Genomic DNA, 15247 nt, shown 5'->3' with positions numbered 1-15247 from the left:
GAGATGGCTAGGTCTAGAGGCATTGGACCTGCCACTTACTACCTATGGGACCTTGGAAAACACATCAACTTTTTAGGCCTGTTTTGTCAGTATCTAAAGGGTACTTGATAGAGTATAAGCTCATTGAGGGCAAAGACTGTTTTGTTTCTGTCTTTGTATCCTATGTCTAGTGCACATACTAGGTACTTAGTAATTGCTTGCTGATTGACTAGGTGACCTCAAAAGTCCCTTCCAACATTAAATCTATGATCTCAGGATATTATATGCATGAACTGGTTGCCTCATCAGATGCACTGTAGGAGGAACTCCTGTACTTGAGTGATCAGTTGGACTGTATGCCATCTAAGGTCCCTGCCGATGCTTGAGATTCTATGATTAGCCTTGAAATGAAAAGAATGAAGTGATTACTAAATAGGTAACTCATGTTTGCTGCCCTTTTTCTTCTTTCCTTTAAAAGTCACTAAAGCAAAGTTCTCTAAGCCAGAATGTCATCTTTTTGGAGGGGTTGGGGTAGGGACTATTGCTCCCTATCTCATCCGGCTAGAAAATCAGTGGCCACTTACAGGCCTAATACCTCCTTCCTGAACTCCTGATTGGTAGTGAAGCTTTAATCTGCTCTGTTTCCAACCTGGGCCAATTTGTTCCTCCTTGGGCAGCCTGATGGCCCTCTGCAACCAGGGGCTTATTAGTGCTAGACTTAGTGCAGAAACCCGATGGGCTTTAGCCCCACTGCAGTTCAGAACTCCTGAGCTCCTGCAATCCACCAACCTCAGGCTCCTTAGTAACTAGGACTACAGGTGTGTGCTCACAATCACTTTCTAATGGACTCATTTTTAAAAAAAATCTATTCTACTCATTACCAGTCAGAGGTAACTTGAGAGTTGTGTTCCTGATAGTTCCCTTTCAAAGTCCCCTAAAGATTGTCTGTGCAGGATTGATCTAGTAATATTTCCACACATGAGCTGAAATACATACAAGGAATAGCCTTCACATGGACTTCCTCTGACATTTATCCATAGAAGAATTTTCTTTCACTGTGTATTAATCTATAAACCAAACCAAGTCTTTTAGAAATCTCACAGAAACAGCAAATTATAGTCAGAAGAGACCTCAGCAGCCATCTAATTCAAATTGTACCTGGATAGGATTTCCACTGTAGTATACCAATGTGGGTGGCTGAGTGGTGTGGTGGATAGAGTGCTGGGTCTGGAGACAGAAAGACCAGAGTTCAAATCTGGCCTCAAATACTTATTAGCCCTATGACCCTGGGCAAGTCACTTCACCTTTTTGCCTCAGTTTCCTCATCTGTAAAATGAACTGGAGAAGGAGATGACAAACCACATCAGTATCTTTGCCAAGAAAAATCCAAATGGGGGTCACAGAGAGTCAAGCACGACTGAAACTATTCAACAACATTACCTATGTGGTCATCTATCTTCTGTTTTCAGTCTTCCTTCATTGAAAGAAACTATTACCCTCTAATTTTACTTGAAGAAAGCTAGACTTTTTTAGGTTTTCCTGTAATTAAGTTAAAATTTGTAATATCTACCCATTATTTTTGGTTTTGCCCTGTAGGGCCAAATGGAATAAGTCTAATACTTCTTCCAAATGATAACCCTACGGAGTCTTCTTTTCTTGACTAAGTGTCCCTAGGTCCTTCATCAGATTCTCTAAAGGCAGGGACTCAGGGCCCTTTGTCACCTTCATTCTCCCCCATGGATGTTCTCTGATTCATCAATGTCCCACCTAAATGTATTGCCTAGTAGACAGAGGGGAAAGTCTTAACTAAAGAATTAAATAAAATGCATTCATACATAGCATAGATCCTGACAAAAAAAATGTCAGTTTTTAAATACATAGAAAAAGGAGGGGTCTTTTCCTTCCGGACAAAAATAACAAGAGATGAATGGAACCTGGTTGTTTTTTAGTCTACAATCTGACCTTTTAAACAAAATTGTGAGCACAGTCGTGCCAGGTCTGAGAACAGCAAGGGGTACATAGATTAATGACCAGTCTTTCCAGTCACCCTGGAGGCTGGAAACCTGCGAGGAATTTGGCTCTTGCTATGAATACCTGTTCCAGGAAGGAATCTACCACAGCGACACTTACAGCAGAGGCCATTCAATAACTTGGTGGAACTTAAAAACAACAACAACAACATTACCACAGCAACAGATTCAACAAGAGGGAAGAACATGGCTTTTCAGAGAACTCTGCACTGCACCATTTACAATAAGGGAGTTAAGAGTCGTTAGCTTTGATTTCTCTGCTACGAAAGAGGAGTTAAAGGTAGGGTTTACTCAAGGATGGCAACTACCTTACTCTTCCAGAAACTATCCTTAAACCTGAATCAAATGCTGAATTTGGGGCCAGATAGACCATTGGTCTGAGTCTGCTGATGTAGGTATTTCTTATGTTTGGACATACAGAAAACTTTCAGATTGTGAGGTGAAATGTCTTAGTTGGAAGGAAGGAAGGGAGGGAAGGAGGAAGGAAGGAAGAAAGAAGGAAAGAAGGGAGAAGGAGGGAAGGAAGGAAAAAAGAGGGAAAGAATGAATGAAAGGAGGGAAAGAAAGGAAGGAAAGAAGGATAAAGATAGGGAAGAGAGGAAAGAAGAAAGGAAGAAAGAGGGAGGGAGTATAAAAGAAAGAAGGGAGGAAACAAACATTTAAGTGCCTGTTATGTGCCAAGCACTATACTCTGAACTTTAAAAATCTGATCATTTGATCCTCACAACAACCCTTAAGTAGGTGCTATTATTGTCCCCATTTTACAGTTGAAGAAACTGAAGCAGACAGGTGTGTTAAAATTGTATCTTGTTCTGGTCCCCCTGACCACCACTCCCCCTTCTAGTTAGTATAATAAGTAAGGTTATAAATCACTAGTGTGAAGGAGCAATGGCAGGAAATAAGACTGCAAAGGGGAACCTGGAAGTCACGTACAAACTATCCCAAAGATCAAAGGAGCGTAATTTACAAACTGTATCATGTATTAATTGAAATTCACATCCTGGTAATATGTGCTGAATCAGCTGAAGCCACCTAGGCATGGCCTGTCAAGGTTCTTATCCTGTAATATGTAAGATCCAGAAGGAATCCAGACCTTCACAGTTCTGGGGCAACAGAACATCAAATGGTACTATAATTTAGAGATGTAATTTTGAAGTTTTATTGATAATTCTGAGATGATTTGGGTATGTTAATGAGCTAACCCCAAGGTGGCACAAATAGGAGTTGGCCTGTTCCCTCTCCAAAAAAAAACCATATAAAAATGAGACCTCAAACTCCTGTCATCTCCCCAAACACTCATGCATTGGGTCCATGCTACCAAGTGCTCCCAACTCTAAGTCATTATTTGTTTTTATGGTTTTTTCAGTTGTGTCCAACTCTCTGTGACCCTATTTGGGGTTTTCTTGGCAAAAGTACTAGAGTGGTTTGCCATTTCCTTCTCCAGCTCATCTGACAGATGAGGAAACTGAGGCAAATAAGGTTAAGTGATTTGCCCAGGGTTACACAGTTAGTGAATATCTCAGGCCGGACTAGTTTGGTTTCTGAGATCTATACAAGTGCCCATACACTTATACAGCCTTTCATAGCCAGAGACTTAGATAGAACTATCCCAAACTGAAAATACCTCCCCTCAAGGCCCATCTTATGGTACCTTTTTCCATGTCACTCCTGATCTGCTCCTCCAGGTCCTCTGGGGACACATAGACTTCTCCTTCCCCTCCCTTTGGGGACTTGGGCCGACAGTGTCCGCAGCAGCAGTTACAACAGCAGCAGAGGCAGCAGCAAAAGTAGCAACCCGTCAAGATGCCAAAGAGTACAAAGAGGGTCTGCAGGAGACAGAGGAAGAGAAGGAAAAATTCCAAAAGAAATCATCGGAGTCACAGGATCATAGATTTAGGGCAGGAACGGAACTTGGAAGTCACCTAGTTCAGTCCCTTGACTTTACAAATAAGGAAAATGAGGTCCAGATAATAGGCATTTCTATAGCACCTACTATGTGCCAGATACTATGCTAAGCACTTTATTTGATTTATTTATATATTTGATTGATTTATTTATTTGATCTTCACAACAACCCTAACTAGGGCAAATAGTGGTTAACTGACTTGCTCAGGGTCTCATAGCTAGTATCTGAGGCTGGATTTGAATTCAGGTCTTCCTAACTCCAGGCCAAGCACTCTATCCACTGAACCACCTGACTTAGTGACTTGCCCAAGGACACACAGGTAGTAAGTCAGCAACAGAGCCAGGTTTTTGAGCCCAGGCCCTGTGGTTTCAAGTTCAGAGTTCTTTACCACCATGCTGTGCTTTCAGAATACCACTGAGTTGGGGATGTGTAAATTACTAGCATTGGCAGAAGTCTTAGAAATAATGAGAATAATCTACATAGAGAGGATTAGGGACACGGCACCACCTCAATCTGGAAAGTCTACACAAAATTTTTTAGTACCAGAGAATAAGTCTGACTTATTATGGTATTAAAAGATAAAACATGTTGATGTTATACAGTACTAACATATATTTTAGTTTCGAAACTTTTTCTGAGTTGTCTGCTGGCCTTCGAGTTTCATCTTCCACAAAACTCTCCAAAAATTCCCATGCAATTTCTCATGCCAACCCAGGATATATCAAAATATGATGGGGAAAGTGATAATGCTAGCATTTACCCAGACTGTCACAAAAGCTTGGGACACCCTGTAGATCACTTTAAGACTTGCAAAGTGTTTTACACGTGTCATTTCATTGGATCCTCACAACCCTATAGATGCACTGATTATTTTTTGCATTTTACAGATGAGGACACCGAGTCTAAGGTTAAATGACTCGCCCAGGGCCACACAGCTACAAAGTAGAAATCCTAGATCTCAAGGTGGAAGGGGCCTCACAGATGAGGAAACTGAGGCTTGCAGGGTTATAAGTGACTTGCCTAAAGTTGCACAGGTAATAAGCCACAGAGCCAGGTTTTAAACTCATCTTGAGATTCCAGGCTCAGCATACACTCTGATGCCAGAATCCCCCAGAGCTGGGAGAAGGTTTCAGAAATTGCCATATTCATAGTTTGCCTATCATAAATTTGCTGTCCCAGACCACCCACCTCCCCTACCATCCTCAGCCTCACCCCTTCCACCCAGTAAAAGAAACCATAGATACTAGCATCCTCTGGAAACATGTATTTCTCATCTTAGAACATAATTAATAGCATCCAAATACCTCTGAACTGAGATAGCTGTATCTCATCTCCTCAGAGATGTGCTGGCAAACGCATCTGTAGCTCACATGCACATACATCCATACGTGTATGTATACTCCACTATAGTTTTCACACAGTTTATCCCCCTTTGACTGGACCCTGAGCTCCACCTGCTAAAAATCTTTTTCTGCCTTCAAGGCCCAGCTCAGGTTACATCTCCCACAAGAAGCCTTTCTAGACCTCAAATCCTCTCCTGTCCAGCTGAAAGTGATCTCAGATTTCCGTTAAAACATAAAACACTTGGTGTGAGTATCTCCTTTACCCTTATCACGTTGTACCTCATTTCACACTCATTCATTGGTACACACACACAGTTTCATCCTTTTAAGATAAGACACTTAAGGGGACAGTGTTGCCTTTTTGTTTCCCAGTGCCCAGTAGGTTACCTAGGGTGGGCACTTAATAAATGTTTTTTTCCAAAGTAATTGAGTTGTTCTTGCCTCTCCTAGTCCAGATAGCAAGAGAAGCTGCAGGCATTTAGTTCTTCTAAAAACAATGTAATCTGTTCCATGTTCTTCAAATTTTCTTGTAAAATTTCTTTATATCTAGGTCATGTATCATGTATTTATCTTGGTAAATGGTGTAAGATTTTGGTCTATGCCCAGTTTCTACCATACTGCTTTCCAGTTTTCTCAACAATTTTTACCAAATAATGAATTCTTATCCCAAAATCTTAAGTCTTTGCATTTGTCAAATACAAGGTTATTATATTTATTTGCTGCTGTAAATTGTACATCTACTCTGTTCCGTTGATCTACCTTTCTATTTCTTAGCCAATACCATATAGTTTTGATAATTACTGCCTTATAATTTGAGATTTGGTGGTACTAAACCTCCTTCCTTTACACTTTTTCGTTAGTTCTTTTGATATTCTTGACTTTTTTGTTCTTCCAAATGAATTTGTTGTGATTTTTTTCTAATTCAGTAAAATAATTTTTTGGTAATTGAATTGGGATGGCATTGAATATATAAATTCATTTAGGTAAAATTGTCATTTTTATTATATTGGTCCTGCCTACCCATGAATAATTAATATTTCTCCAACGATTTAAATCTGATTTTATTTGTATAAAAAGTTTTGTATAATTTTATTTATACAGTTCCTCGGTTTATTTTGGCATAAATAAATAAGTTTAAATTTAAAAAAAAAACAACATAATCACAGAGGAAATCAAAAAGCCCAGTTAAAAAAATTTTTGAAGTATGTCTGGTCATTATGAAAAGCCATAGACTAGAATAAGTCAACCAGCCCCAGGTTTGTTTGGTACCTAACAAAAGAGAATTGCTCTCCCCAAAGGATAAGAATGTTAGAACTCCAACCAGCTTCACCAACTAGCCACACAAATAACAGGGCCAAAACACCAAGACAGGAAATTGGGAGATAAAATTCACTCTCCCTTTTTGACTTGTGGATGATTCAGCTGAAGCACGTCTTGGTAGGTAGGAACAACACGCACTTACACAGACAGGGGCATGGCTAGGTGAATAGGCTTATTTTCCTGAGAGTGGGTGACAGTGTCAATGATGCCAGGCCCCCAAAGACAACTCTGCAAAGGGACTTTACTCCAGGCCGCTGTTCCGTGGGGTAGGGGTGAAGAGATGTTTCTGCTGGGCACCCTGAGAGCTCTGTCCTTCTGTCGGTCCCTGAGGAATGCAAAAACTACCTGGACAATAACTAGGCCTGTGCTATGGGTAGATGATTCTTTCCAGTATTTCACAAATTCCATGGACACCTTCCTGGGACACATCTCTTACATTAACTTTCTTTGAGAATGAAATGGCTTAGAACTTGTAGCGTTAGATGGTAGTAGACACTTTACACTAAAAAACAGGAAGGAAAAGTCACCGAGTCAAAGAGAACATTTTTTATAAGTAGTGCTAGCATTCATACCTTAGGATTACTTAATATTTTTTTCCTCATTTTGGTCCAGACTTGTGATTTCGTCTGTCTTGGAAACTCTTGGTGTTGAAACTTCTCCATGCAGATAGGGAATCTGTCTGTTTCTTAGTCTTGGTGAGTTGACTGAAGTGCCAAGAGGTTGTGACTCCCCACCCCCAAACCCCAACTAATATGTTTTCATTAGTATTGGACTTGAAACTAGGATTTCCTGGCTCTAAGGGACTGGAAGAAGGGGGTGGGGGGAGGAGAAGAGATGGGAAAGGGAACGAGCATTTTTTGACCACTATGTTAGAGGCACTCTGTAAAAATAGCACTTTACAAATGTTACTTCATTTGATCCTCTCAACAACCCTAGGAAGTAGATGCTATGATTCTCCCATTTTAATGGTTGAAGAAACTGAAGCAGGCAGAGGTTAAGTGTCTTTCCCAGGATCACATAACTAAGGTCTGAGACCTGGTTTGAGCTCAGGTTTTTCTGACTAATCCCAGTGCTCTATCTACTGCAACACCTGGCTTATCCAATGGGGCTTGGACATGCTGCCTTAGTATTATTATAATTACTGCTTTGGGAATCTCCTTTATTAGATGATGGTACATTCAACAATTGAGTCACCTTTATTGGCCATTGGTTTTTCTGATTTTGTAAGCCTGTCTACCTTTCCCCTGGCCCTGGAGCCTTTTAAAGTGTGGAAACGGGTTGTCAAGACCCTCTTTTCTACAGAAAGAAGATGTAGGGGGAACACAAGAGCCTTCTTTAAGTATCTGAAAAGCTGTCATGTGAAAAGAGAACAAACGTGTACATAGGGCAGAATCAGCCGCAATGAGTGAAGGTTGATGGGGGTAAATTAGAACTGCCCCAAAATGGAATGAGCAGCCTTGGAAATACTCAGTTCCCCATCATTGGAGGTCTTCAAGCAAAGGCTGGAAGGCTGCTTGGTAAGGATGTTGTAGATTCTTGTTCTGGTACAAACTAGAAAGACTGACCTCTAAGGTCCCTTACAATAATCACAAAAAGAACATCAATAATTTTAATAGTATTCCACAATCCTGTATTCCAGCAGTGCGAAGTTTGTTTTTCCCCTCCTACTGGAAGGCCATGCTCACCTAACTTTTGTGAAACTGGCAAGATATTAACTTCATAATTTTAGCAAAAGAAATAATATGAGTCACTTGTACCAATTAAGTTTCATCCCAGTATGGATAAGAGCCACCAAGGACTTATATATATAAATATGTGTATCATGGCTTTAGTCTATGCCTAGAGAACCATGTGTGTACACAAATGTATAGTGACTCAAAGCTACCACTATCATATGAGTCCATGCTTATGTTGAAAGCAAACCTGGTGGCTGTATACCCAAGAGGATTCTAATTTCACAAGGTTCCTAAAATGCAGATTTATTTTTGCTCTACCATACACCGGCCATTTTAGTTCACACTATATTAATATATCCTTCACTTCCCTGTCCTCTGCTTCTTCCTCTTCTCTCCCTCCCCCCCATTGAAGTGAATCATGTGTCCATTGTCCCAGGCGCCATTTTGCTCCAGGGAAAAAAAAGTCCTAGTTAGAGCTTCTGTAGGGGCAATTTCAGTATGTGTTTGTGGGAGAGTAAACCAAAGGTCAATAGGGGTCATGTTTTCCTACTACTAGTTCATGCTATGACATTTCAGTAAATGCCTTTTCTTCAAAGTAATTGTTTCAAATGGTTTACTATTAAAGGTGAATGTGACAGTGGGGGCTCATCAGCCATAGTTTTAGGAGTATAGACCCACAGAGTACTTTAAACTTGGTTCCCTCAGAAAATCCAAACTGCAAGTACAAATTTGGGTATGGGGAAGCTTAGAGGAAATGCTACAGATATTATCAGATTATGGTTTAAATCTATAATCAGTCTTTTAGAATCCACCAAACTTTTACTCATTTAAGTGCAAAGGGTAGCAGCATGTATACTATCAAGTATCTAGAGGGATAATGTGGTCTTGAGGCAAGAGAACTGGAGTCTGGAAAAGCCTGAGTCCTGGGTTCTTTATCCCATTTGCAAGACATTAATTGCTTGAGCATAAACTAGACCCTTTCCTGCTTGAACCATTAGGAAAGTGCTGTCTTTGCAGAGATATTGTCTGGATTCAAATCCCTTTTCTGCCAGTTTATCTGTGAGACTTGAGTGTATCACTTTCCCTGGGTCTCAGATAATGAAGGGATTGAACTTAATAACCTTTGAGGTTAGAGTTAGTATTACATCTCTAAATCTATGATCCTATGTTTTTACACCAAGGGAAAACAGTTAGAGGAAAGAAAACAATTAAAGATGCAAGAGAGGGAAATGTGATGGAAAAGTTCCCAGAGGAATCTTGAGGGAGTGGGATCAAGAATACAAGGGAAGGGTTTGTCTTGGGAAGGAGAAGGTTTATTTTTCCTTCTGAGGCAGAAAGGAAGAAGAGAAAGACAAACAAAGATAGAGAACTTCTTGAGTTAGAGAAGAGGGAAGTCCAGGGAATTCATACTTGACCTCATTAGGTTAAGGATCGCCTTCTTCATTAAGCTATATAGTCAATCCCTAATTTATAAATGGGTCATGTTACAAATGTTCATTTGTAAATCAAGTTGTTTGGCACGTTTCCATTCACAAGAAAAAATATTATAAAGAGTAGCTGAGTAATGAAATAATATATAGTAATGAATTTTGAAAACTTTAAAACACCATATAAATGTTTATTATTACTGTCTAAAAACATTTAAATCATAATTTAATTGAACTAGAGTAGTACAGAATTTATAACATTATATTCTTTTATTTGAAAACTTTATACAATTATTGCTATGTAAAAACTGAATTAAAGGTCCAACATGGGATGTTAGGAATATATAATATATGTCCCTCTGATGCAATTCCATATGCATGCACTAACCTATCCTCTCATGTTCAAGCTGTGTCTTCTGATGGGGACTCAGCACATTCCATTTGTAGCAGAAGGGGAGTAGGAAAGACTAAGAGGGTTCCGGGTATTCTCCAACTAAGACAGTAAGGGGTCTGAGATCCTGGGGAGATCCAAAAGCACTGGGAAGGGCATAAGAACTGACATAAGAACTGACACTTGGAGATTTGTGAAGCATCTTACAGCTCATCAGATCCTCATAGCAACCTCATGTGCCAGTATTATGGATATTATTACTGTCCCTTCCCTTTTATAGATGAAGAAACTGAGATTTCATACAAGTTCATAGACCATGCCTTGCCGATGGTCAAGTCTCCTCTGACTCTACACATTGCTCCTTCTACTATGCCACACTGCCTCTTTGGGGGCTACAGTGAGGAGGTGACAGTCCGTATTGGATTAAGTCCCTGCTATCTGCCAGGCACCACACTAAGTACTGGGGATACAAGACAAAAATGATACAGTCCCTGCTTCAAGGACCTCACTTAGATATACCTAAGTAGGGACCTCTTATATTTAAGTTAGCTTTTCTTTCATTTGCTCATTTTTTATTTTTGCAAGGTTTGTAGATGAAGGTAGGAAAGGGAACAGCATCCAGAATGTGAAATCTCTTAGACTCATACTGATTAAGCTTGATTCCTATGTAGATAAGAGTCGTGAAAGACTTGACTGATAAAGCCAAGTATCATGGCTTTAGTCTGTATCTGTAGAGAATCATGTACATACACAGGTACATAGTAACCCAAAGTCACCATTATCACATGAGTCTGTGCTTATACTGGGAATACTTTGGAAACCAAACCTGGTGGCTGTGTATCCAAGTAGATTCTAATGCCACAAGGTTCCTAAAATGCAGATTCCCCCTCCTCCCACCAACACCTGTCATTTTAGTTCACACTATATGTAATATCTTTCACCTCACTTCTTCATTCTCACCTTTCCCCCACTTCCTTTCTCCCACACCCTCAGAGAGAGCTCCAGGTGAGTGTATTTGACACAAGTACCACATACCATCTCCTTGATTATTGTTGTTTCTGTAGCCTGTGCTATATATAGCAAAGTACACAGCTAAATTTGTTCTAAATAATTTATTAAGCAATTGTCACACAAATGAATTTTTTTTTTTGGCTTTGAGCAGTGATTCACTTTTTATTCTGTCATTACTGGAGGGGAAGGGGGAGTCTGAATTAACCTGAAGCTCCAACTTCAAATATAATTAATATCGTGAAGTGTTACAAGACATGCTGTGTATTTTAATTGTTTGATCAATTAAAACAGAAAGGAAAATTCCTCAGATAGCACCTTTTCAGAGAAGTGATATCTATGTATATTTTCAAGACTTGAATGACAATATAGTTAAGCAAAAAAGTTTCATAACAGAAAAAACTCCACAAATCCAAGATTTTCCAGGAACACCCTTCAAAGAAGAGAAGTAGTTAGTCTCACCTCTGCCCACCAGCTGGACAGCATGAAGTACGTGTTAACATTTTCCTCTCCAAACTGTTCGGCCACATAGAGTCCCAGGGACCCATACTTATCATAGATATTTTTCTTTGTCAAATCTGTCAATATAGTGTGAGCATTGTTGATCTCTTTAAACTTCTCAGCAGCCTCAGGATTATCTGGATTCTTGTCCGGATGGTGTTTCAGAGCCAATTTTCTTAAAAATGAAAAAGAAAGAAGCAAAAGTTCTGTTTGACCAGAGCCAAATCATAAATGGTCTATTTAAACGAAATGGTTTACATGATTGCACATGTATAACCTGTATCTGAATTGCTTGCCATCTCAGGAAAGGGAGAGGGAAGGAAGCGAGGGATAGAATTTGGAACTTAAAACAAAAAAAAAATTTAAAAATTGTTTTAATATGTAGTTGGGGAAAAATAACATTATTTTTTAAAAATAGTGTATTTAGACAGTGTGGTCCAAATCTACAGATAGCATTTGATGGTAAACTATATGGGCAAGGTAGTATAATAGTACTACTGTTGATATAATGCTTTTAAAGCTTACAAAATGTTTTACATTTTATATATATATATATACATATATATATATAAAATCTCATTTGATCTTTATAACAATCTTTTGAGGAAGGTGCTATTATTATGCCCATTTTACAGATAAGGAAACTGAGGCTGAGAGAGGTTAAATGACTAAACAATCATAGAGTTAGAAGAAATCTTAGAAAGCCATCTAGTCCAAACCAACATCACATAGCTAGTAAGTGTCTGAGGTTAAATTTGAACTCAGGTCCTCCTGACTCCAGGGCTGGTGCTCTATCCACTGTGCCACCTAGTTGCCCCTTGTCAGTATTCACCTTTCTATCCTTATTATCCACATATTGCCCATAGAGAGCCTGAGGGGAGGCAGCATGGTACAGTGGACAGAACATTTCCTCTAAACCCAGAGAACTTGGGTTCATATCCTTCCTCAAATACTTGTGGACCATCGCTCAATGTCTTCAGCCTCTCAGGTCCTTTCCGCTCTATATCCGTGATTCCCTGTATTACAAGGACGGGGAAGAAGAGGACAAGCATATTGTGAGGGATTACTAGGTGTCGGGCATAGCGTCTCATTTGATCCTAACCAGCACACCCTGTGAGGTAGATATAGTTATTATCCCCATTTTATAGGTGAGGAAATTGAGGCAAACAGAGGTTAAATGACTTTGCCAGTGACACAGCTAGTGCCTGAGACCGACTCTGTCCACTGCCTAGCTAGCTGCCTTGGGAAGGAAAGGTGTCAGACCTCATGGGTGTTAAAGGAGTCAGGGATAAAACCCAAGTCCTTGGCTCTAAGTCTAGATCCCCACCCCCAATATAAGTCACAGAACGACCACTTCCTTCATGCATAGGGTGTCCCAAGTTCTAGGGAGGGTCGAGAGCACATTTCTCCTGCTATCTCCCCGTGTGCTCCCCTTCATGAAAGTGTTTTCTAAAAGATTAATCAATAGCCTCCCAAAAGACCATTCTGCTATTCATCCAGCACAGCTGGAGCCAGGTTTATGTTGGAGGACATGACCTCAAATGAAATGGTGTCCCAACACTATGATACAATCAGCTGCTTCAACCAACAGTTAATTTGGGGAAAAATACATCTGCCAAACCAGGTTCTACATAGCATGCAGCCACACACAAGGGGATGGTTCAGGCTGTATTTTCTTTTTAGTCAGTAATATCATCATCCTGAAGATGCTACCTAAATCTAAGCTCAGTGGAGCTATCTCTGACTCTGATCCCTGGACTAGTGCTAACCTCCCACCATCTTTAATTCCACAAGCCACTCCTCCAGATTAGCTGACCTCCAGATTCTTGTCTTCCTACAAACTCAAGTGCTTTCTCAAGAAGGTCAAATGAATGACTTTCCTCTCTTCTTTTCTTTTGCTGGCAGCATGGTTGCTGGTACCATACTTGTTCCTGGTAATTAATATACGGCACAAAATCCTGTGATTTTTGTTCTTAAAAATTTATAAATATGCATAGAGCCAAAGGCAGTATATTTATTTGTAAACGCAAAACACAAAATGAAGAAGGCTGGTTGAGAGGCCTGTTGTGTGAAATGCACCATTTTGGTAACAATACAAAACCATGTTCTAGTTTACTCGTGATGAAAAATGCTTTCCAGCTGGCAAACAGCTGGGGTGAGCAACGGGGCTTCCTTTTACCTTTCGACTCTTGAGAGCACTGCTGTTGTGTTCATGGCAAGCCACTCAATCAATTTCTGTTGAAATTGAATTTGTAGAATTTTGCAGTGATTTTGCTGCATTTGAATTGATTACAATTCTTTGAAAAACAGGTATTGGATTGGATTATCCCTGTTTTCTTAGCTATTCCAGTTCAATTCCATTCAATTCAACAAATATTTATAAGGCACCTACTGTGACCATAGCCAGTGCTAGGAGCAGGGGGAGATAAAAAGTTTAGAAAAAACAAAGTCCTTGCCTTCATGGAGCTTATGGTCTAGTATGGGGATATGATAGACATAGATAATTAAAATATAAAATAATGCATGATAGATCTAAACATTAAACACGTGGAAATAAAGCAGGTCCAAGGGAGCAAGCATAATTAATAACATTTTGCCTTTTAATCCTGAATACATTGCTGTTCCTTGGGACCAAGCAATAACCCATGTGTTATTAGTTGCTTGTCATTGTACACTTGCAGAGTATTGCCCTCAGAATTGCAGCATCTCAGAATTAGAAGGGGCTTCAAAACTCATCTAGTCTAACCCAAACCTAAATAAAAATCACTTTTATGATTGTCATCTAGGTCTTGATTAGTGCTAATAATGAATCTTGTTAGGTGTCTGCATTATTCAAATTTGCATTATTCATAGTTATGATTACATAATAATATATAATGTAAAAAATGTAAAAATACAATGCAAAAAGTGCTTTACATAAAATTATCCTATTTGATCCTTACATTGTTTGTAATTGGTCCCAACCCAATGGAAATATGCATTGAAAAATTTTTTAAATAAGTTTTAAAATTTTTTTTATTAATGTAACAACACCAAAAGATTAAAAGTATATATTTCTGATTCAAGCTTATGAAAAAGTAATAAATTTTTTAAAAAAATTAAATGACTGAATAGTGTCCTTAAAGATAAGCCTACATTGATAAAATGATGATATGATAACATTGCTTTTGTTGTTGTTGCTTAGCGGCACAAACCAAACTTTCTCTTTCTTTAAATATTCATACATATACTGGTTGGTGCAGATAGCTTTATTCACATCTCAGCAAATTTGCATGCTCACATTCTGACACAATGCACCAAGTATAGTTGGATGACCTGAGGCATTATCTAGAATCAGTAATGCTTTAAGTGTAATATTGTTATTGCTGCCATATTGTTCAACATTTGGGCTAAAATAAAGAAAATCATTCTTCAGAAACAGCCTCAGTCACCCATGCTTCCTTATTTGTTCTCAAAAGAACTGGAAGCGATTGTTGTTGTAGCCTTTCAAAGAGTAAAGATTTCAAGGCAGATAAACATCGTTTTAATTTAAAATCCCCTTCTCTATTATCTCCCAATAAAAGTATTAGGTGATCTTTAGATGCTTTAAATTCAGGTTGAGTGTTTTTCTTTCTTAGAAATATAAATTCTAGAACGCATAATTTCCCAGACTAAGCCTGTTTCATC

The 15247-nt window shown here is 39.1% G+C and overlaps 1 protein-coding gene across 1 annotated transcript in view; it reads right to left on the bottom strand.

Moving 5' to 3' along the window:
- Positions 1 to 15247, bottom strand: part of LOC114053736 (dnaJ homolog subfamily C member 5B-like) — a 44417-nt gene that overhangs the window by 6829 nt on the left and 22341 nt on the right. Inside the window, exons 2-3 of the mRNA XM_027876873.1 lie at positions 11543 to 11756; positions 3661 to 3835 (exon numbers count right to left, since the gene is read on the bottom strand). Of these exons, the coding sequence (XP_027732674.1) occupies positions 3661 to 3835; positions 11543 to 11756 (389 nt within the window). The remainder of the gene's footprint in view (positions 1 to 3660; positions 3836 to 11542; positions 11757 to 15247) is intronic.

The sequence above is a fragment of the Vombatus ursinus genome, unplaced genomic scaffold (genome assembly GCF_900497805.2).
Source record: "Vombatus ursinus unplaced genomic scaffold, bare-nosed wombat genome assembly UNPS02014812.1, whole genome shotgun sequence".
NCBI classification, from domain to species: domain Eukaryota; kingdom Metazoa; phylum Chordata; class Mammalia; order Diprotodontia; family Vombatidae; genus Vombatus; species Vombatus ursinus.
The sequence above is the reverse complement of the archived record's forward strand: the minus strand, read 5'-3'. Positions and strand labels throughout refer to the sequence as shown.